This window comes from Oryx dammah, unplaced genomic scaffold (genome assembly GCF_014754425.2).
Source record: "Oryx dammah isolate SB20612 unplaced genomic scaffold, SCBI_Odam_1.1 HiC_scaffold_25, whole genome shotgun sequence".
Lineage (NCBI taxonomy): Eukaryota > Metazoa > Chordata > Mammalia > Artiodactyla > Bovidae > Oryx > Oryx dammah.
Genome location: NW_024070209.1, coordinates 96,148,954 through 96,170,144, shown reverse-complemented (window position 1 = coordinate 96,170,144; position 21,191 = coordinate 96,148,954). Strand labels below are relative to the sequence as shown.

The window sequence follows — 21,191 nt, the reverse complement described above, 5'->3', positions numbered from 1 at the left end:
TCTGTGTACACAGGCAGGTGAACTAATAGAATTAGGCTTATTGGTTTAATTCCTCTGGGTCCTCTTGGCAAGGGGAGAGCAGCTGGATGAATATTTTAATTAAGCTCTGACACCCAGAAGTCAAAGTCCCCGAGCGGTCCCCAGTGGGCAAGGTCTTGCAGTTTGGGGTTTAATCAAGTTTGGTTTCAGAGTTCAAATTTCTTCCTGGACAGAAATGTGTCATTAGGCGTCCAAGATTTCAACTGGAAAAAAAATACAACTTGACTGTATTTTCTCTAGAGAATGACACTGTGATTCGATTAGCTCCTTTTCCTTGACATTTTGCCCACTTTATTAACTTCTGCTTTGCTTTTAAGCAGGCAACTACTGTTTTACTTCCCTGAAGAAGCTCATAATATTATAATTCAAGTGTCAGGACAGATTAGGTTAAATGAACTGTGTAATTCCCGAAGGAAAACAAACTTCAAAACGGACGCGGTTCGCCTTGTAACATGTCATGGATTGCATTAGCGTTGAACGGGCGATTCCATCACCCAAATGTGCTAAAGTTGGCTCAAATGTTCCCCACTCTGCAAGGTGAGAAATTACTTAGCTAACAAAACATTTCGTTTTCCTCTCTTTGCATTCTTTCTTTATGAGATCCTGAATGTGACATTTTCACCAAAAAATCTCTGCGCTTATTTGTGAAAAATGTATATTAAAACCAAAACCCATCAAATGGAAAGAAATCACAGATGGTTTTATTCACAAGCAGTAGAATTAATGGCCTCTCTTCTCTTTATAAATATTAGAAGCAGATGAGTTCATTACGATTTCACCCTAATAAAGAAAACCTGCTTGATTTTGACAAGACATTGACTTATCTAAAACATCTCCTAAATAACAAAGCTACTTCCCGCCCGTAAAACACCAGCTCGCAAACACCAGCTTTACCTGGACTGCTTCTAAATTAATGAAAAACACTCGAATCCAAAGAGCACAGAAGAAGGGATTGGGGGTGGGGTGGGGTGTGGGTGGGGGGAGTGGTGGTGCGTGGAGAGATGGAATTCAAGAGATTTTTTTTTTTTTTTTCGGGAAAATGTGACTGATTTTTGCAAAGAGCGAGTTTTGAAATGTTTACTCTGTGGTGGTTTGAAATTTTTACATCTTTCAACAAAGCGCGGGCGGAGAAGTGAAACCATCTGAAAGGGCTTTTGAAAAGAGCGACTCAGCACAAGTTGGAGGAGGCTGCGGTTCCTTTATCTTGGGCGATCTGTGCCCATCCTGCGGGAGGCGGGAGGGAGGACCAGCCCTTTACCCTCTCCGCTCTGTGCCTCCCTGCTCCCGGCTCCTAGGCACGGCTTCAAAGCACTGTTGGCGGAGCGTCCGGGGAGGGAATCGGGAATCGGACACCTCGCTCCGGGAAGCCGGGCGGCCGGCCGGCGCGGTCCTCTCCCCCCAGCTCGGCTCTGCCTGATGTGGTCATCTTGTTAGTCATGGCAAGCCCGGGGTCCCTCTGTTTGTGCCGCTTTCAGCACTTATTAAGCGAGAAGTGGGAGGCTTTACACGAAACTGCAAAAGATATTTTTTTTCCTCCCCAGGGCCAGGGCCGTCGGGGCCACGGCTTATCCATCATTGCAAAGATCTCTCCGAGGCATGGAGCAGAGGCAGCCCTGCCCAGAGGGGTTGGAAAATGAGCGGCACATGGGGCCCTCAGTCCCAGGACCTTCTTGGCTCGGTTCCGGGGAAGGGCGTGGGCTTCTTGGTCTGGAAACCGCCCAGGGAAGGCCTCTGGGGAGGCAAAGGCGCACGGCTTCAGAAAAATGGTACATCTCTGTGGCTTTGGTGTCCAGGTCTGCCGTTCTGGGCCCTCCACTCGGATTCCCCCATTTTCCCCCAGCCCCGAGACCAACTTTGGGGAGGGGGGAAGCTCACACCTCAGAGATCCAGACACCTGCCGCAGTGCTGGGGAGGGGATGCTAGTGAAGGTGGGAATGGTGTTTCTAAGCAGCTCTGGAAGGTGAGCAAATTCCGGTACCTCCGCATGGTCTCAGGAACCTGCATCCTTGCTCCTCTGCATTCCCTTCCTCCAAGTGACGAGGGGCTGTGAACTCTCCGACCCACCCAGGTGGAATTCTGAGATCGCCAGAAGTCCCTCCTTTGAGCCTCAGTTTCATGAGTATCAAACTGCTGGGGAGACTTTGGGGGTGGGGGTAGCAACAAGTTTGAGCCAAGAACCCATGATTGAAATTCTCCACCAATAAATTCCTCCCAGCTGAGCCCCAAGGGTCTGTAGTTGGTTCAGCAAGCTGGGGCGGCAGGAAGCGGGTGGGGGTCTGCCAACTTCAAACAGGACCTGGGGTGGCGGTGGGGGTAGGGGGGAGATGGTGCTGAGCAGGGAGGCCACCGACAGAGGGCTCGGAGCTAATTAAAGAGGCTGTGTGGGGGCACCTATAAACTCGACCCTCTCCCTATTCAAGTGCAAGCCACTCAAGTACTATGCAAGGATGTCCCCCTCACTTAGGGTGAGCCTGGAAAGGGAACAGACTTGAGTCACATGTAGGACAGACATTGGCAACCCCCGGAAGACCCTGGTGTGGACTACTTTGCCTCCCCACCAAAAGCCTCTTTGGACGTTGAAGATCTATTGTCTGTCAGGCACTGGGCTGGGCCTAGCGCGTGTGCGTGCTAAGTTGCTTTGGTCATGTCTTTGTAACCCCCTGGACTGTAAAGCTCCTCTGTCCATGGGATTCTCCAGGAAAGAATACTGGAGTGAGTTGCCCTGCCCTCCTCCAGGGGATCTTCCCAACTCAGGGATTGAACCTGCAGCTCTTCCATCTCTTGTGTCTCCTGCTTTGGCAGGCAGATTCTTTACCACTAGCGCCACCTAGGAAGCCCAACTCTCCCATTTTACAGATGAGGAGAGTAAGGCTCCTAGAGGCAAAGGCTAAAGGCTCACCAGCTCAAGGGTATTTGGCTGGCGGGTGGGAGAGACTGGGTTGGAGCCAGGATCCTCAGACTTATGACACTGGCTTGGGCCGGGGACCAGCAAAGGACAGGTCATCGCTGCTTACAGCGTGCCGTCACCTCGGCCCTGCCCCCTCACACTGTCCTTGACATTCAATCAGGTGCCGATGATGTCTGGCCCAGCAGTTAGGGCTGGGCCTCCCCAGCTTCCCCACGACAAATGGTTCTCATTTGAAAGGGAGGTTATAAAAACACATGCCCAAAGACACTGTCAGGGAACTGAGGATTAATCTCATTTCAGTCAAAGACCATTCCAAATATTTGGGGGTGGGTGGATGGGGGTGGGTAGCAGCGCTTGTCTGGGAAGGAAGTCAGGGCTTGAGGGTGCCCGTCAGGTCAGGGCCAGTGTGGAGGCACGTTGTGATGTGGACTGGGGAGGTCAGGGATCATCACCTACCTGGTGAGGCTGAGCCTGACCGGAGGCATTGCTCTGCTGCACGAAGTCCCTGAGACCGCTTTACAAGAGGAGGCCGGCTCCATCATGAGTGCTCACACTGCGTCTGGTATCTCGGTTATGTTTCAGGGAGATTTAAGTTGCCAAAAGAAAGGGAAGGATTAGATGCCGGAGACATTTTCATTTTCTGGATGGTGTCAGAGCTGCGTGTTTTTGCCTGGTGACTCAACCAGAGAGGGCCCTGAAGATCAACCAGGAGGACCCAGCCCCCTGCCCACACGCCTGTGTGGGCTGCACAGTGAGCCCCCCATCTGAGCCAGGGAAGTGAGGGATCATCAGCCATGCTCTAAGCCAGCAGCTCCCAAACTGGGGGACCTGGTTCCTAATAGACAACCCTGTGGGATTCTGGGGCTCTGGCATGAGCTGTGAACTCAGTGCCTCTGCAGAGCTTTCCTAACCACTCCAGTGGCTCCATTGCCCGAAAGCTCAGGGGGTGCCAAGTAGCTGCTGCAATCTGGCCTGTTCAGTGACCCTGGGAGGTAAAGACTTATTATCCCCATTTTGCGGCTGGGGAAACTGAGGCTCAGAAAGACGCAGATGCCCGGACGATAGCGACCCATCTCCTTCAACTTCCTCAACAACTTTCACAGTAGGGACTGTTGTCTTTCCCAATTTATGGGTGTGGAAGTCGAGGCTCAGAGTTTGGTCTCTAGGATGTGGTCCAAGCCACTGGAGGAGGGCGGAGCCGGAGGCTTTGGGTCCCTCCAGCTGATCCGGATTCCGAGCTTGGCGAACGGGGCTGGTTACCCCCTCGTGGCGATCCAGAGCCCACGCGGGCCGCCCTCCGCAAACCGGCGGGGAGCGGCTGGGGTGGGACCTCCGAGGGGCGCGGGGGGCTGGCCTCCATCCAAACAAATGCCCGCAGTGCGGAGGCGATGGATTCGTTTTCCGAACTGTCAGAGGGGTTCTCGGGAGCTCTGCTTTCTTTTCCAAACGGTGGGTGAGCCGCCAGCACGCAGAGCCGGGGCCCCCGCAGAGCGCAGCGAGGGCCGGCGCCAGGCCGGGAGCGGCAGAGCGCCCTCGCGTGGCCGGACTGGGGCTCGCGAGCCTGCGTCCCAGGTTGCGGGCGGAGAGGGGCCCCTCGTGCTCTGCACGGGCCGGAAAGGGAGGTCTAGGATGCGATGAGCCCTGTTTTTACGGGGTGGGAAAAACAGGCAGGAGAAAGGGGCAAGAGACCTTCCAGGTTCCCCCGACTGGGAAGTGGGATTCAAAGTGGGGGAGTGCTTCCCTGAGAAGGGCCTGCTCCCCGGAAGCAACCAAAGTCTGTTCCCGCCCCTTGGTGGGGTAGCGTACGGGGGAGGGGGGAGGGCGGGCACGGCGGCCCTCTACCTGAGCAGGAGGTGCTGATGGGTGCAGTGGTGCTGGAAGCAAATTCCAAACACGGAGCTCTTGGAAATTTTCTGGCAAAACCCAGCCAGGGAACACTGACGGGGTACCCAGGCCCAGGGCCCCCACACTGGGTGGATAGGTCTGGGGTGAGCTGGGGTCTCCTAAGAGTGCCTCTCCCCCTTCCTGCCTACCCAAAATGGGCCTTCCTTGGCCTCCTTGGAGCCCAGTGCCTTCTGTGGGTGGTAGCCAGCACTAGGCCACACCGTGGGCCAAGCATCTTAAGGGTCTCACTTCAGATCCTCCCCTGGAAAGCCCTGGTGATTGCTGGCTGTTTTCCCAGGGCCCCACACTTGTGTTCAGGGCAGGTGCCAGAGCTGGATGCTTAGCTGGGGCCATCAAACCTCAGGAGTCATCCCCAAACGGGACAGGACACCCGGAGCATGGAATCCAGGCTGCCTTCAGGCTCGGCACGGGCTCTGGGAGTACTCTGGTTGGACGCCCTGAGCTCCCTCTGGTTGACCCATCCTTCTGCAGCCTGGTTTCTGCATAGGCACAACCTATGAAGGGGAGTCTGAGCCCGCGGACTGTGGTGTAATACACAAAGTGGATTGCTGTGGTCCTCTGTAAATGTGTGTGGGGGCTGTGTGACCAAATACAAACCCCCCTCCATTTGTTTGCCCCTTACTTGGAACATCCTTCATCCCAGCCCATCCCCTTCAGAGCTCAGCACCCACCTTGTCTCTTCCAAAACCTTTCTTCTACCATCTTCCAGGACTGCTCTCCAAGGGACGGGACTAGTGGGGAACAAAAGTCATTTTTAAAGGATTAGAGAGGATGGGCAAAGATTCTTAAGGTGCAGAAAGGAAAAGATTGATAATTGGACTATGTTAATAACTTCAAAAGGAAAGTTATGACCAACCTAGATAGCATATTAAAAGCAGAGACATTACTTTGCCAACAAAGGTCCGTCTAGTCAAGGCTATGGTTTTTCCAGTGGTCATGTATGGACGTGAGAGTTGGACTGTGAAGAAAGCTGAGCGCCGAAGAATTGATGCTTTTGAACTGTGGTGTTGGAGAAGACTCTTGAGAGTCCCTTGGACTGCAAGGAGATCCAACCAGCCCATTCTAAAGGAGATCAGCCCTGGGTGTTCTTTGGAAGGAATGATGCTAAAGCTGAAACTCCAGTACTTTGGCCACCTGATGTGAGGAGTTGACTCACTGGAAAAGACTCTGATGCTGGGAGGGATTGGGGGCAGGAGGAGAAGGGGATGACAGAGGATGAGATGGCTGGATGGCATCACCAACTTGATGGACATGAGTTTGCGTGAACTCCGGGAAATGGTGATGGACACGGAGGCCTGGCATGCTGTGATTCATGGGGTCGCAAAGAGTCGGACACGACTGAGCAACTGAACTGAACTGAATAACTTCAAAAATTAAAGATTAAGATTTTTTTACTGAGGTTGCCATTGTTGTTCAGTCAGTCATGTCCGACTCTTTGTGACCCCATGGACTGCAGCACACCAGCTGCATGACCAGCTCCCAGAGCTTCCTCAAACTCATGTCCATTGAGTCGGTGATGCCATCCAACCATCTCATCCTCTGTCATCCTCTTCTCCTCCCACCTTCAATCTTTCCCAGCATCAGGGTCTTTTCGAATGAATCAGCTTTTCGCATCAGGTGGCCAAAGTGTCAGAGTTTCCTTTACGATTGACTGGTTTGATCTTGTTGCAGTCCAAGGGACTCTCAGTCTTCTCCAACACCATAGTTCAAAAGCATCCATTCTTCAGCACTCAGCCTTCTTTATGGTCCAACTCTCACATCCATACATGACTACTGGGAAAACTATAGCTTTGTCTATATGGACCTTTGTCGGCAAAGTAATGTATCTGCTTTTTAATATGCTATCTAGGTTTGTCATAGCTTTTCTTCCAAGGAGCAAGTGTCTTTTAATTTTATGGCTGCAGTCACTGTCTGCAGTGATTTTGGAGCCCAAGAAAATAAAACCTGTCACTGGTTTCATTTTTTTCCCCATCTATCTGCCATGAAGTGATGGGACTGGATGCCATGATCTTAGTTTTTTGAATGTTGAGTTTTAAGGCAGCTTTTTCACTCTCCTCTTTCACCTTCATCAAGGGTGGTGTCACTTGCATATCTGAGGTTATTGATATTTCTCCTTGAAATCTTGATTCCAGCTTGTGCTTCATCTAGTCTGGCATTTTGCATGATGTACTCTGCATACGATAAATAAGCAGGGTGACAATATACGGCCTTAATACACACCTTTCCTAGTCTTGAACCTGTCCGTTGTTTCATGTCAAGTTCTAACTGTTGCTTCTGGACCTGCATACAGGTTTCGCAGGAGGCAGGTGAGGTGGTCTACTCTTTCTATCTCTTGAATTTTTCAGTTTGTTGTGATCCACATAGTCAAAGGCTTTAGCATAGTCAATGAAGCAGAAGGAGATGTTTTTCTGTAATTCTCTTGCTTTCTCTATGATCCAACAGATGTTGGCAATTTGATCTCTGGTTTCTCTGCCTTTTCTACATCCAGCTTGTACATCTGGAAGTTCTTGGTTCACATACTATTGAAGCCTAGGTTGAAGGATTTTGAATATTACCTTGCTAGCATGTGAAATGAGGGTAATTTTGTGGTAGTTTCAACATTCTTTGGCATCACCTTTCTTTAGGATTGGAATGGAAACTGACCTTTTCCAGTCCTGTGGCCACTGCTGAGTTTTCCAAATTTGCTGGCATGTTGAGTGCAGCACTTTCACAGCATCATGTTTTAGGATTTGAAACAGCTCAGCTGGAATTCCATCACCCCCACTAGCTTTGTTCATAGTGATGCTTGCTAAGGCCCACTTGACTTAACACTCCAAGATGTCTGGCTTTAAGTGAGTGATCACACCATTGTGGTTATCTGGATTATTAAGATCTTTTTTGTAAAGTTCTTCTGTATATTCTTGCCACCTGTTCTTAATATCTTCTGCTTTGGTTAGGTCCATGCTGTTTCTGTCCTTTATTCTGCCCATCTTTGCATGAAGTGTTCCATTGGTATCTCTAATTTTTTAAAGAGATCTCTATTTCCTTTCTATTATTGTCCTCTATTTCTTTGCATTGGAAGGCTTTCTTATCTCTCTTTGCTATTCTTGGGAACTCTGCATTCAGATGGGTATATCTTTCCTTTTCTCCTTTGGCTTTCGCTTCTCTTCTTTTCTCATCTATTTGTAAGGCCTCCTCAGATATCCATTTTTCCTTTTTGCATTTCTTTTTCTTGGGGTTGGTTTTGATCACCACCTCCTATACAATGTCACGAACCTCCATCCATAGTTCTTCAGGCACTTTATCAGACCTAATCCCTTGAATCTGTTTGTCACTTCCACTGTACCATAATAAAGGATTTGATTTAGGTCATACCTGAATGGCCTGGTGGTTTTCCCTACATTCTTCAACTTAAGTTTGAATTTTGATCTGAGCCACAGTCAGCTCCCAGTGCTGTTTTTGCAGACTGTATAGAGCTTCTCCATCTTCAGCTGCAAAGAATAAAATTAATCTGATTTCAGTAATTGGCATATATTAATTTCAGGTGTATAATATGACAATTCAATATTTGTATATGTTGCAAAATGACCATAACAAATCTGTTTAACATCTGTTATTATATATCCTATGGTGCATGCATGCTCAGTCATATCTAACTCTTTGTTGCCCCGTGGACTGTAGCCCACCAGGTTCCTCTGTCCCTGGAATTTTTCAGGCAAGAGTACTGGAATGGGTTGCCATTTCCTCCTCCAGGGGATCTTCCCAAATCTGGGATCGAGCCCGCGTCTCCTGTGCCTCCTGCTTTGCAGGCGGATTCTTCACCACTGTGCCACCTGGAAAGGCATCTGTCCTCATACAGAGTTAAACGTTTTTTTTCTCCTAATGAGAACTTTTATGATCTACTCTTCTAACACCTTTCAGATGTGCAAAGCAATATTAATAAGTGCAGTTACCATGTTGTTATTTACATCCCTAGAACTTATAACTGGAAGTTTGTATCTCTTGACTCCCTTCGCCTGTTTTGCCCATCCCCACCCCCATCTCTGGCAATTACCATTCTCTATGCACTAGATTCATTGTGGTGGTGGTGGTGTTTATTTACTTATTTATCAATAATACACTGCAAAGTGCTTACAAATCAGAGAACGTACTCAAAAAATTAGCTCTGCGTCCCCATTTTATTTATTTTAAAAATTAATTAATTGACTTTTTGGCTGGTGGGTCTTCACTGCTACACACAGGCTTTCACTAGTGGCGAGTGGGGCTACTCTTCACTGCTGTGCATGGGCTTCTCATCTTGGTGGCTTCCCTTGCTGCGGAGCACAGACTGTGGACACACAGGCTTCAGTAGGGGAGTGTGTGGGCTTGGTTGCTCTGTGGCATATGGGACCTTCCTGGACCACGGATTGAACTGGTGTCCCTTGCCTTTCAAGGCAGATTCTTAACCACTGGCCCACCAGGGAAGCCCTCCGTGTTCCCATTTTAAATCCACCATTTATCAGTTTATGTCCTTGGGCAATCACGTTAACCTGTTTGAAGACTTGGTTTCTTCGTCTGTAAAATGATGATGATGGCTGCCCTTTTTATCTTTTTTTTTTTAAATTGAAGTATAGTGGATTTACAACATTACGTTAGTTTCAGGTGTGTAACAGTGATTCAGTGTTTTTACAGATTATTCTCAGTTAACATTATTACAATATAATGGCAGAATGTCCCTGTACTGTATATCCTTGTTGCTTATTTATTTTATCCAAAGTAGTTCATGTCTCTTAATCCTATAACCTTATCTCACCCCTCTCCATTTCCTTCTCCACACTGGTAACACTAGTTTGTTCTCTATAAGTCTGTTTCTGTTTTGGTATATCCATTTCTTTGCTTTATTTTTTTAGATTACACATACAAATGATAACATAGAGTATCTGTATTTCTTATCTGATTTATTTCACTAAGCATGATACTCTTTAGGTCCATCCATATTGTAGCAAATGGCAGACTTTCATTCTTTTTAATGGCAGAGTAATATTCCCCTATATATGTCTATACACACACACACATACTACAGCTTCTTTATCTGTTCATCAGTTGTAGGGCACTTAGGTTGCTTCCATATCTTGGCTATTATAAATAATGCTGCTATAAACACTGGGATGAAATTATCTTTTTGAATTAGGTTTTTCATTTTCTTCTGGTAAATACCCAGCAGTGGAATAGCTGGATCATACGGCAGCTCTATTTTTTAGTTTTCAAAGGAAACTTGATGCTGTTTTCCATAGTGGCTGCATCAGTCTATAATCCCACCCACAGTGGGATTTCTCCACATCCTCAGCAACATTTGTTGTTTGTAGACTTTTTTGATGATAGCCATTTTGACAGGTGTGAGGTGACATCTCGTGGTTTTGACTTGCATTTCCTTCATGACTGTGATGTTGCTCAACAGCATGTCTGTTGGCCATGTGGATGTCTTCTTTGGAAAAAATTTCAGGTCTTCTGCCCATTTTTTGATTGGGTTGTTTGTTTTTTGCTATTAAGTTGTCTGAACGGTTCATGTATGTTGGATATTAATCCCTGTCATTCATATCATTTGCAAATATTTTCTCCCATTCTGCAGATTGCCTTTTCATTTTGTTGATGGTTTTATTTGCTGTGCAAAAGCTTTTCAGTTTAATTAGGTCCTATTTGTTTTTGCTTTTTTTTTTTTTTACCTTAGATCAAAAAAAATATTGCTATGATTTATGTAAAAGAATGTTCTGCCTAGGTTCTCTTTTAGGAGTTTTATGGTTTCAGGTCTTACTTTTAGATCTCATTTATTTTGAGTTTACTTTTGTATATGATATGAGGAAATACTCTAATTTCATTCTTTTACATGTAGCTGTCCAGTTTTCTCAGCAACACTTACTGAAGAGACTGTCTTTTCTCCATTGTATAATCTTGTCTCCTTTGTTGTAGGTTAATTGACCATAAGTGTGTGGGTTTATTAATGGGCTGTCTCTTCCATGGATCTATGTGTCTGTTTTTGTGCCAGTTCCATACTGATTTGGTTAATAAAACTTTAAAATATATCAATAGTCTGACATCAGGGAGCATGATGCCTCCAGCTTTGTTCTTTTTTTCTCAAGGATGCTTTGGCTATTTGCTATCTTTTGAGGTTCCATACAAATTTTAGGATTATTCTCTTGCTGTGAAAATGCCCTTGGAATTTTGATAGGGATTGTATTGAATCTGTAGATTGCTTTAGAGAATACAGGCATTTTAGGACTATCAATCCTATTAATTCATGAGTATGGGGTATCTTTCCACTTATTTGTGTCTTCAATTTCTTTCTCCTGTCTTGCAGTTTTCAATATACAGTCCTTTCACCTCCTTGGTTAAGATGTATTCCTAGATTTTTTATTGTCTTTGATGTAATTATAGGCTGAATTGCTTTCTTAATTTCCCTTTCTGATAATTAATTATTAGTGTACTGAAACACAACTGATTTTTGTATCTTGCAACTATGATCTGGGCATAAGAGGGTTTAAAAACTCTTCAGTTGATTCTAATGAGCAGTCAAGGTTGCAAACCCTCAAGCTCCCTCCAGAGAAGGATAAGAGGGTTATGGAGGGATTGAGGTACCTTGGGGGTCCCAGCCTGTGCCAACTTCTGCCTGTGTGTCCTCCCCCATCAGGGGATTCAGATCTTCAGTGTCTAAGACCTATGTCCCCGAACCACCTTTCCTGGGATCTGTGTCTCTAGTTGCATTTACCTGGCCCAAGGTGTGGGGAGAAGAGAGGTGTCTAGCCCAGCTGTTGTTTTGGTAGAAGCATGAAATAGTGAAGGGATAGTAAAAGGATGGCAGTGACCCAGCCAGGGCAGTGTGGAAGCAGGGGAGACAGATGAACGAGCAAAGCCAGAAAAGCGCCTCCCCGCGCATCTCGCGTCTGCAGCACTGGCTGTCTTCCCCCTGGCCTGGTGATCACCAAGTCCCTCTAGTTTCACTGCTGGGTCCTGTGGTCCACCAGTCTCCCCGTCTCTTTCTCTGACACCCTCCCGAGTTGGGCTCAAGGGAGAGAAACAGCAGCTCATGGCAGTCCACATTCCTGCCCCAACTCCACCACCATTATTGATCGTGTTAGGCACTGTAGCCTCAGAAACGAGCCAGATGAGGGCCCACCTCTCACCCTTGTCTCTGCTGTCTTTGAAGCCAGCATAGACTTGCCTGTGGAAGCCCAGTGCTGTTCATCATGGTCCCTGGGGTGGTCACAAGCCTCCCAGCGAGTGCCACTGGGGCCCATTCTTCTTGGGTTCCTCAGCAGTTGAGTTCAGTCCACCTGTCTCTGCACCCACTTCAGGAAACTCATTCAAAGAGCATTTGCGCATGCCTGCTATTCCTCTGGGCTTGTACTAGGTGCCCCGAGTATATGTGTGCCTGAGGAGGAAGTGTAATAAATGAGACATATACCCCTTCCTCCAGGAGGAGATAACCCAATAAGAGGATCAAATGGCTCCAATACCACCAATAGATCAATGGCTTTTAAACGAAAGGTGTTCAGTGGTTTGAAGGGGGTCAAGAAAGGACATCACAGAGGAGATATATGAGCAAGTCTTGAAGGATGAACAGAGTTTACCAGGCAGAAGAAAATGTGGGAAAAGCATTCTGGGCAGAGGGAATAGCATATGCAAAGGCAAGAAAGGAGAGCTTAGGTTTGAAGAAAGTGAAAGCGAAGTCGCTCAGTCGTGTCCGACTCTGCGATCCCATGGATTGTAGCCACGAAATTTTCCAGTCAAGAATACTGGAGTGGGTTGCCATTTCCTTCTGCAGGGGATCTTCCTGACTGAGGGATCAAACCTGGGTCTCCCACATTGCAGGCAGAGGCTTTACCTTTGAGCCACCAGGAAGGGTTGAGGAACCATGAATAATTCAGCAGGGGGATGAGTGGCAGGTGAGGCTGGGATGGGAGGTGGGGGCAGACCTAGAACAGTGGGGTACGGAGACCTGGGGGCTCAGATTTCATTCTCAGGGTGAGGTCTAAGCACAGGAAGTGAGGAGTACTATTGGATCTTGGCCGTGAGGACAATGGAAGACACGGCCAGACAGGGGAGGCAGTCGGGGGAATAGTTAAGGGGTCGATGCTGTCATCCAGGCCAAAGGTGTGGAGGCTGGAACTTAAAAAGGGGCAGCCAGGGTGGATTCATGTTGATGTATGGCCAAACCAATACAATATTGTCGAGTAATTAGCCTCCAATGAAAATAAATAAATTCATATTTAAAAAAATTTAAAAAAAAAGCAGCAAGGAAAATAGGGGCTGAGTTTGAAAGCAAGTTTAGGGATGAGAACTGCCCAGCTAGAAGTGGGGTGATCACAGGCAGCTCCAGGTGGGGGCATGGGTGGCTCTGGTGAGAGGTGGTAGGGCTGCTCCAGAGATGGGGACGTTAGCAGAGGGCAGGCAGTGTGGGGCCTGGGGGAAGGGGGCACACTCGGCTCGGGATGTGCTGAGATCGAGGTGAAATGTCCACATGGAGACTGTTGCTGGGGCCATGCGGCTGGAGCTCAAGAAGACTAGCCCTGACAGACCTGAGCATAAAGACCTACCGGCTCCCAGCTGCCAGGAGTGGGCAGCAGCGGGGAAAGAGGTGGAGTGGGGCTCAGGGAGCATCCTGGGTTTTAGCAACAAGCCAGTTAGTGCGGGGAGTAGGACAGACACGGCTGGGATGTGTGTGTGTAGTAGGGGGACGGGGGGCGGGTGGAGTGGGACGGGCTAGACCATCAGCACCACAAGACAGGGAGGTCCATGGTGCCAGTCACTGCTGAGCCCGCACGTGGCTTGGGGCCTGCACGTGGCTATATAACATAGCTTGGGCAGCTGGGCGGATGTGTGGATGGGTGGATGGTGCTCCACCCACCTCAATGTCCTCCCTCCTTGTTCCAGGGTGGTGGAGGGCTCCCCATCACCCCGGGAGGTGTCCCACTCCTCTGCCTACAGCCTTCCCCTCTCTGTAGCAGATGCTTCTCAAGGGTCTGAACCTACACCTGTTCCAGGCGCTTTGGGGTCACACAGCCTCCCTCCCACCAGGGCCAGAGCAGCCAGGAGCAGAAGGGGTCAGCTGACCCAGGCAGCCAATCACAGTCTGTCCTGGGACTCTTGTCTCTGGGTCTGCTGAACTGAGAATGTGGAAACATGGAGGGCCGTGTGAGCGTGCATGGGCCAAGTATGCTGGTGCACAGAACAGGTGAGAGGGAGGGCCAGGGTGTGAGAGGACGAGAAGCAAGCAGGTGTCAAGACAGAGGGCAAAGAGGGGCCACCTGGCTCTGGCCCCTCAGAGGCTTGGCTGCGTCCTGCTTTGGGCTCCGAGTGTCTCCAGGTCTGGCCACAAAGCCCGCCTTGGTCCAGGCTGTCATGAGTGGACTTCAGTTTCTTGCTGCCCAGAGCCTTCTCCCAGGGCTCTCCAGGGCAGTGCTGGAGGCCCCTCCGGAAACAGGTTCTGTGTCCTGGGTGTCAAATCCACCACTTGAACTTCCTGGGTGATGCAGCCCCGGGAGGGACCCGGCACATCCGGTGGGCGGCAACACAGAACCAGGCCCCAAAGATAGCTGGCAGGTCGCTGGGTCTCCGTGCTGACTGCCCGGCGAGTCCTCATTCCGTCCTCCCAGGGGAGGCTGCCGAGGGAGGCACGGCCCCTTTAGACAGGCGTGGGGTGCTCCGAGCTGTGTGCTCAGGAAGCGGCAGCGCCGGAACGTGAGGTCAGCTCTCCGAACTCCATGCCGAGCGGCATTCATGGCTTTCTCACAGAGTTCTCTGGGCTGTTCTCCCTCTCCCACTGTGGGAAAAAGACCTAAGGGGTGCTGGGCATGGGGGCCTGGGCTGGAGGTGCCGTTACCTTTTGGGGGATTTTCACGGTTCTAGTGAGATGACAGCTATGGGTCACCCAAGCCTGGTGTTAATAGGCCTGGAGGTGTAGATGGCTCAGACCCAGCTGTCTGGCCCCAAGATGCATAAGTGAAAGTGTTAGTTGCTCAGTTGTGTCCGACTCTTTGAGACGCCATGAGCTGTAGCCCATCAGACTCCTCTATGGGATTTCCCAGGCAAGAACACTGGAGTGGGTTGCCATTCCCTTCTCAGGGGATCTTTCCTGACCCCAGGGATCGAGCTGCATTGCAGGCAGATTCTGAGCCACTAAAGTCACTTTATAAAGGAGGCAAAGAGCTCTGATGGTGTAACCTGACCAGCCGTGTCCCACAAGGAGCCTGTGCATGTTTGGGGCTGGCAGCCCCTCCCAGGCGTTTGGGGCAGCTTCTTGCCAGCAGGTGGGCGAGGGGACAGGACAAAACCAGTGGTGCTGAAGCCGTGTGGTTGTATGACCCCGGCTCCAGCAGCCAGACGGCCCCGCCCCGGCCCAGACACGGCTCGGGGCGAGCTGGAGATGAAAGCGCCCTCTGCATTCCTTGCTGGAGACCCATTAATACACATGCACTTCACATGCTTTTATGGAAACTGGCATTTTCCTGCCGCCAGGAGCATTCCTGAAGGCTGCCGCTCCTCCAGGATCCTTCTGGCTTGTCACCAGGTCATCCAAATGGGGCAAGAAAACCCACCAGCTCTTTCTAGAAGGCTGGAAGGCCAGGATGGTGCTGGCCCAGCCTGCATCCAGAATGAGCCAGAGGGACCTGTCTCCATGCCTCAGAGACAGCAGCGAGCCGGGAAAAGGTTAAAACAAACGTTTATTTAACAAATTATATTAAGAAGACAATCACACAGTGAAACTTCCCTTTGCCAAGTACTAGAGTCACCTCAAATAAATACACGCAGTACAACGTTGTTCCTAACCTAGCGCAGCCAGCCGCCCGCCCGGGCCCCGGTTCCTGGTGGTGACAGGCCTGGCTGGCAGGGTCCAACGGGTGAGGACGGCCAGCCGCCCCGTGGGGGGCGGGCAGCTGCGGTGAGAGTGGGCGCCCGGCCGCTCCAGGGCCCAGGGAGCTGAGCGCGGCTTTCATGCTCACCTTTAGGCTCGCTCGCCAGCCGGCTCCAGGGAGCTGCAGGCTGGGCTCCCTGTGAACGGTGAGGGGCAGCCCGCAGCCCCGTGCTCAGTGAGACACCGTCACGCCCGCAGACCCATTACTGCACCGGAGGCAGGTGCTCGTGACGGGGCAGAGCGGGCCCTGGGCCGCCTGTGCTGCTTGCCGGCTTTGTGCCTGCAGACGCGTCTCAGCATCTTCATCTGGAACCAGCATCCACTTCTGGGTATTGGTGTTTTCTTGCGGGGGAGCAGGTGGGAATGACAGAGGAAAATGTGCTTCAAGTACCGGCCGTGTGCCCGGCAAGGAGCAGGCGCTTCGGACGTGTTGGTCCTCACCTCCCACCCCTCGCCGTCCTGACCGTCCCTCCGAGAGGAGGTTGTGGCCACAGTCAGTTCCTGGACTCGGGGGTGGGGGAAAAACCTTGTTACAAATTTGAAGTGAACCTGGGGCTGGCTGCTTGCTCCTTACCGCCGTTGTGCCATTTCCAAGGCCTGTGGAGACAGGCTTAGAATTTTTGGGGGACGGAGGAGGCGGCAGCGGGGGACGCTGTGCTCTGGGGAGTCCTTCTGGCAAGGGTGGAGGTCACTGCCCTTCGTGTTTCTGAGAGAAGCCCTGCCTCCCCGCCCCTCGTGGCCAGAGGGTTTGCGGAGAAAAGCACCGTCCCAGAAAGGAAGGGGGAAGAGGGGGCTCAGTTCCCGGTGAGCGAGCTTCACCTCCACGCGGGTGGGCAGCCCCCCTGAGAAGGAAAGAGAGGTCAGGAGCCGCCTAAGACCCACTGGGGACGCCGGCTTCTCCAACACCGTCGCTGCTCCGTTCTCTTTAGCTGCAGACACGGTGCCATCCAGTCACTGGTTAGACCCCACGCTGGGGCTGCCTGCTGGGGGAGGCCTGGCCTTCTCCTGGCGGCCCTGGACCCTGCCTCTCTCTCGGCCTGGCCCGGGGGTGGGCTGGGGCTGGCGGGGGTGGCCTGGTTGAGGGGTGGAGGGGAGACCCTTTCCCCAACAGCCACCCTCACGGCCCTCTTGCTCCCTGACAGGGAATCTCACGTGACCGTTTCTGGACCTCCTTGGGCCCGTGGAGCCAAAACACTTGCTTCTCAGCAGAGGAAGGCTGCGGAAAGGCTGCAGGTGTTACCTGGCGGGACGACCCCAAGGCTGGGGTGTGAGGAGAGACTGAGGGACGGAGCCAACACGGCCGGACAGAGGTGAGCAATGGGGTCACCCCCGCTCTTGGTTTTGGACCAGCTCCACCATCCTGACAGCAGCAGCAGACGCAGGTTCTCTGGGCCCCTCGGGGCTCCCCACCCCATGACTCCCAGGAACAACCAGCTCATTTCAGCGGGTACGTCTGAGGCCAGGTCATCGGTTCGGTCTCGGGCGAGCACCCATCCCAAAAGGTCTGCCCGAGGAATTTCCACCTGTGCCTCCTGGGCCCTGGCGGGTTCCAGGGGAGGCTGGCCCTGCCAGGGACGTCCTCAGGTCTTGGGGACAGCAGGGAGAGGTGGCACACAGGAAGCAGGAGGTATCGGAAGGGAAAGATCAAGGGCCAGCCACGGGGGAAGGCGGAGGGTCTGGAGATGGCGGAGCGGAGGCCGGCTGAGTGAGGTATGTCTTGCCCTGGCCCCGTGTCTCAGCCAGAGGCTGCCCCTCCTGACTGTACCCCAGCCTCCCTGGTGTCAGTTGAGGAACTGCAGGGGGAGGGGCCTCTCCTGGGCTGCTTTCTTACGCCAGACACGTGCCAAAGCTCACATCCAATGCTCCACCTATCTGATGACCCCTGCCCACCACCTCCAAGGTGTGAGATACCAGGTTCTGGGAGTTTAGGACAGAGTCCCACGACCAGACAAGGCAGCCACCGGGTGAGGACCGGGCCTCCCGGGAGGACAACAGCCCTGTTCCCACGGTGCCCATGTGGGGAGCTGGGCTGGGCGGCCAGCGCTGTGGGGAATGATAGCATGGTCACTGGCCCTCGTGGCAGAAAGGTCAGTTCTGGCTTCAGTCTGGCGACTGCGTGTCCACGTCCTTGGCACCGGCTCACAGAGCCTCTTTACCCACGTGATGATGGTCGGGGTGCAGGGCCGGGCGGTTGGAGCTGTTGTTGGCACGTGAGCACTGTGGAGATGAGCCCTTTGTGGGGATGATGGTGAGGAGGCTGGGCAAGGGGACCTGGTGGCAAAGTTCATGTCCACGCAAGCACCCAGCCACTTGGCCGCCTTGCCCGCAGGCAAATCCCCTCTGGGCTGGTGGCTGCGGGATGGCCAGCCCCCGTCCTCAGGGCGTCCAGTGTGTGAACTGAGGGGTGAGTCAGAGGGGAGCCAGGCCCAGGCCCACTGGGGCACCACCGGCCGCGTCCTCCGTGTTTCCTTAGGGTCCCTGTGAAGTTCTCGGGCACTCGATGCCCCTGGCGTGAGGGACCTGTTCCACGGGGCGATCCATCAGTGCTGGGGGTGGGGGAGCGGGTGCCCTGTGCCAGGCCGCCAGCCCCTCAGGGTCTTCTGGGAGGAGGCGATGGCTTCATGGTGGCAGAGTCAGGAGGGCAGGGAGCCGGTGGCATCACTGGGCGGCCAGACAACTGTCCAGGGCCCTCAGACGGCTCCTGTGGAGGGTAGGGTTGGTCGGAGGACTAGTCATCACGCAGATACGGGAAGAGCCACTGGCCTCTACAGCACACAGAAGTTAGTGGAGGTTAAGGAAGAGCATCCCCGGGGAGGCGGGGGGCGTCACGTCGGGGAAGCCGACGACCAATGACAGAGGAGGCAGCAGCTCAGCTGCCCAGAGTCTCCCAGGAGCGCCGAGCAGGGCAGTGTGGATGGGCGGCGGGAGGGGCCGGGCGAGGGGGCGCTCAGTAGTTCGGGCGCTGTGTCGTCTCCCCACGGGCGGGCGGGCAGCCCCTCAGGACTGGGCGATCTGCTGGCATCGGGTGGGGCTGGGCGGGAGCCTGGCCGCGGCACTCTGCTCCGTGCGGAAGCTGTACTCGTACTGCGGGAGGTCGGGGGGGGGAGAGAAGCTCAGTCAGGGCAGGGGACACTGGAGAGAACCAGCCCACGGCTGGGGACAAGCCGGACGGAGGCCCTGAGGACACCGGCGGGCTGCCCTTGGCACGTGCACACGTACCGCAGGCATGGGCTGTGCCCGTGTGCGTGTGAGTGCACGGGGGAGGGGGCATGCCTCTAGTGCTGCGTGGTGGCTGGCTGGCTCGTCTGTGATGGCTGGACCCTTGCACACCCTTCCCCTGGTGATGTGAGCCCTCAGCAGCAGCAGCTCGCGTGCCAGGCGGTGTGCCGCGCACTCTCCCGCCTCCCGGCAGACGGTCCCCCCGCTCCCGCTGCGGGAGGAGTCTCGTGGATGGGGAGGGACGGCCCTGGGCGCCACCCCACACCTGGCCAGGCAGGTGGGCTGCAGGCTTGGGGAGCCTCTGGGGCCGGCCACCTGCTCAGTGCTCTCTGAGCTGAAGACAAGCCGCAGGTGGCGCGGGCCACAGGGACGGGGCACCCCCATGCCCCCAGCGCCTTCCTCCCTGGGCTCCTGGGACCAGTTCGTAGTAAGTGATGAGAGCCTGGGCCAGGGCAGGACCAGCGGAGTGGACCTGGGCCCGGCCTGCCCCGCTGCCGGCCTGAACCTGGGTTCAGTTCTCACGCTGGAGACCCAGGCCTACCCACCTGACCCGGGTCATGGAAGTGACAGATGATGGGCTCCAAGTCTGGTGGAAATTCAGAGGAGGGGGAACACCCGTGGTTCACCCTGATGGCCAGTGGGGATTTCTAGACCCAAATGTGGGGCAGGTATGCCGGGCAAGAAGAGGGGACGCAGGTGGGGAGCGTCCGCTGGGCAGACAGGCTGGTGGGCTGCGGGACTGTGAATGGGCTGTGAGAAGCGCCTGGACACCACGGGCAGCAGCCACGTGGGACCCTGGGTCTTAGGAATGAGTTGCTTAGATCAGATCAGTGGTCATTAAAATAACACTTTCAAAAACTTTTCAGCACTAGAATTGCCCTAAGGAAGGGCTCCCCTACCTAAAGCAGAGCAGAATCGAACCACCTGGCTGGACTCAGCCTCTGCCTGAAGCTGCCCTCTCGGGGACCCAGCTTGGGGAGCTGCCAGGATGGCATGGAACCGTCCCAGCAAGGGCGGAGGGCTTGACCACTGGGTGCCCACCCAGTGAGGTGCTGCAGCTGTGGGCTCCAAATGGTCCCTGGGCCCCAAAGTGAGCTGCCTGCAGCTACGAGGCCCTTCCAGGGGCTGTGCTGAGCTGAGGGAGTTCAGCTGAGGGGTGTTGGGGGTCACTTGGGAATGAGGGGGAGCAGAGGATGCTGGAGGGGTTTATTCCTCCCGGGGGAAAGGGTGGGGAGAATGAGCACTTCGCCCTTGGCCTCCTGCCGATGGCCCACAGACTGACCCGGGACAGAGGGGCAGCTGGCGCTGGGTGTGGGGGCGAGGTCTGGGTGGGCCCCAGCCGCCCCGTGTGAGCAGCCAAAGGGGCCAGGGGACGCCAGTGACAGGTCTGTGCCCCCTACACGCAGCAGGGGTGGGGAGGGAAGGGCTTGACATTGCAGGGTGACAGCTGGGTCTTTTCGCCTCTGAACCTCAGTGAATTCATCTCTTTTATAATAACAATTTCATGTTATTAAGAAATAACAAGTGTGGGTGCGGATGTGGGGAAAAGGGAACCCGGTGTTCGCTGCAGCATTATCCACAACAGTCAAGATACAGAAACGACCTAAGCGATGGGTGAATGGATACAGAAAATGTGGTACATACACAGGATATTCCTCAGCCATAAAAAAATAGGAAATCTTCATGAAACTAAAATCTGGTTCTTTGAAGAAAAAAAAAAAAAAGCAAAATGGATAAACCTTCAGCCAGAATCATCAAGGAAAAAAAAAAAAAAAAGGCAGAGGGTCCAAATCAATAAAATCAGAAATGAAAAAGAAGTTACAAGGGGACACCACAGAAAAACAAAGGACCATGAGGGGCCACTACAGGCAACTCTATGCCAATAAAATTGGACAGCCTAGAAGAAAAGGACAGATTCTTAGAAAGGTATGTCTCCCAAGACTGAGCCAGGCAGAAAATCTGAGCAGACCAACTACAAGCACTGAAACGGAATCTCTGATTACAAAACTCCCAACAAACAGAAGTTCAGGATCAGATGGCTTCACCGGCGAACTCTATCACACACTGAGAGAAGAGCTGACACCTGTCCTTCTCAAACTATTCCAAAGTATTGCAGAAGAAGGAACACTCCCAAGCTCATTCTATGAAGCCACCATCATCCTTGTACCTAAATCAGACAAAGATACCACAAAAAAGAAAATTACAGGCTAATATCACTGATGACCACTGATGCAAAAATCCTCAACAAAATAC

At 52.6% G+C, this 21,191-nt stretch overlaps 1 protein-coding gene and 1 long non-coding RNA gene across 3 annotated transcripts in view; both read right to left on the bottom strand.

Annotated features, from left to right (window-relative positions):
* Positions 1-1,005: 1,005 nt before the first annotated feature.
* On the bottom strand, positions 1,006-4,176 carry LOC120852001. Its single transcript, XR_005718451.1, has 3 exons — positions 3,404-4,176; positions 2,018-2,178; positions 1,006-1,770 (listed from the first exon to the last, which is right to left on the bottom strand). It is a non-coding gene; the product is annotated as an uncharacterized LOC120852001 (long non-coding RNA).
* Positions 4,177-15,509: 11,333 nt separating this feature from the next.
* MVB12B (multivesicular body subunit 12B) overlaps positions 15,510-21,191 on the bottom strand; it is a 194,129-nt gene continuing 188,447 nt past the window's right edge. For both annotated transcript variants that reach the window (XM_040225144.1, XM_040225145.1), the window contains exon 10: positions 15,510-18,803. In XM_040225144.1, coding sequence (XP_040081078.1) covers positions 18,717-18,803 — 87 coding nt within the window. In that variant the 3' untranslated portion in view covers positions 15,510-18,716. The remainder of the gene's footprint in view (positions 18,804-21,191) is intronic.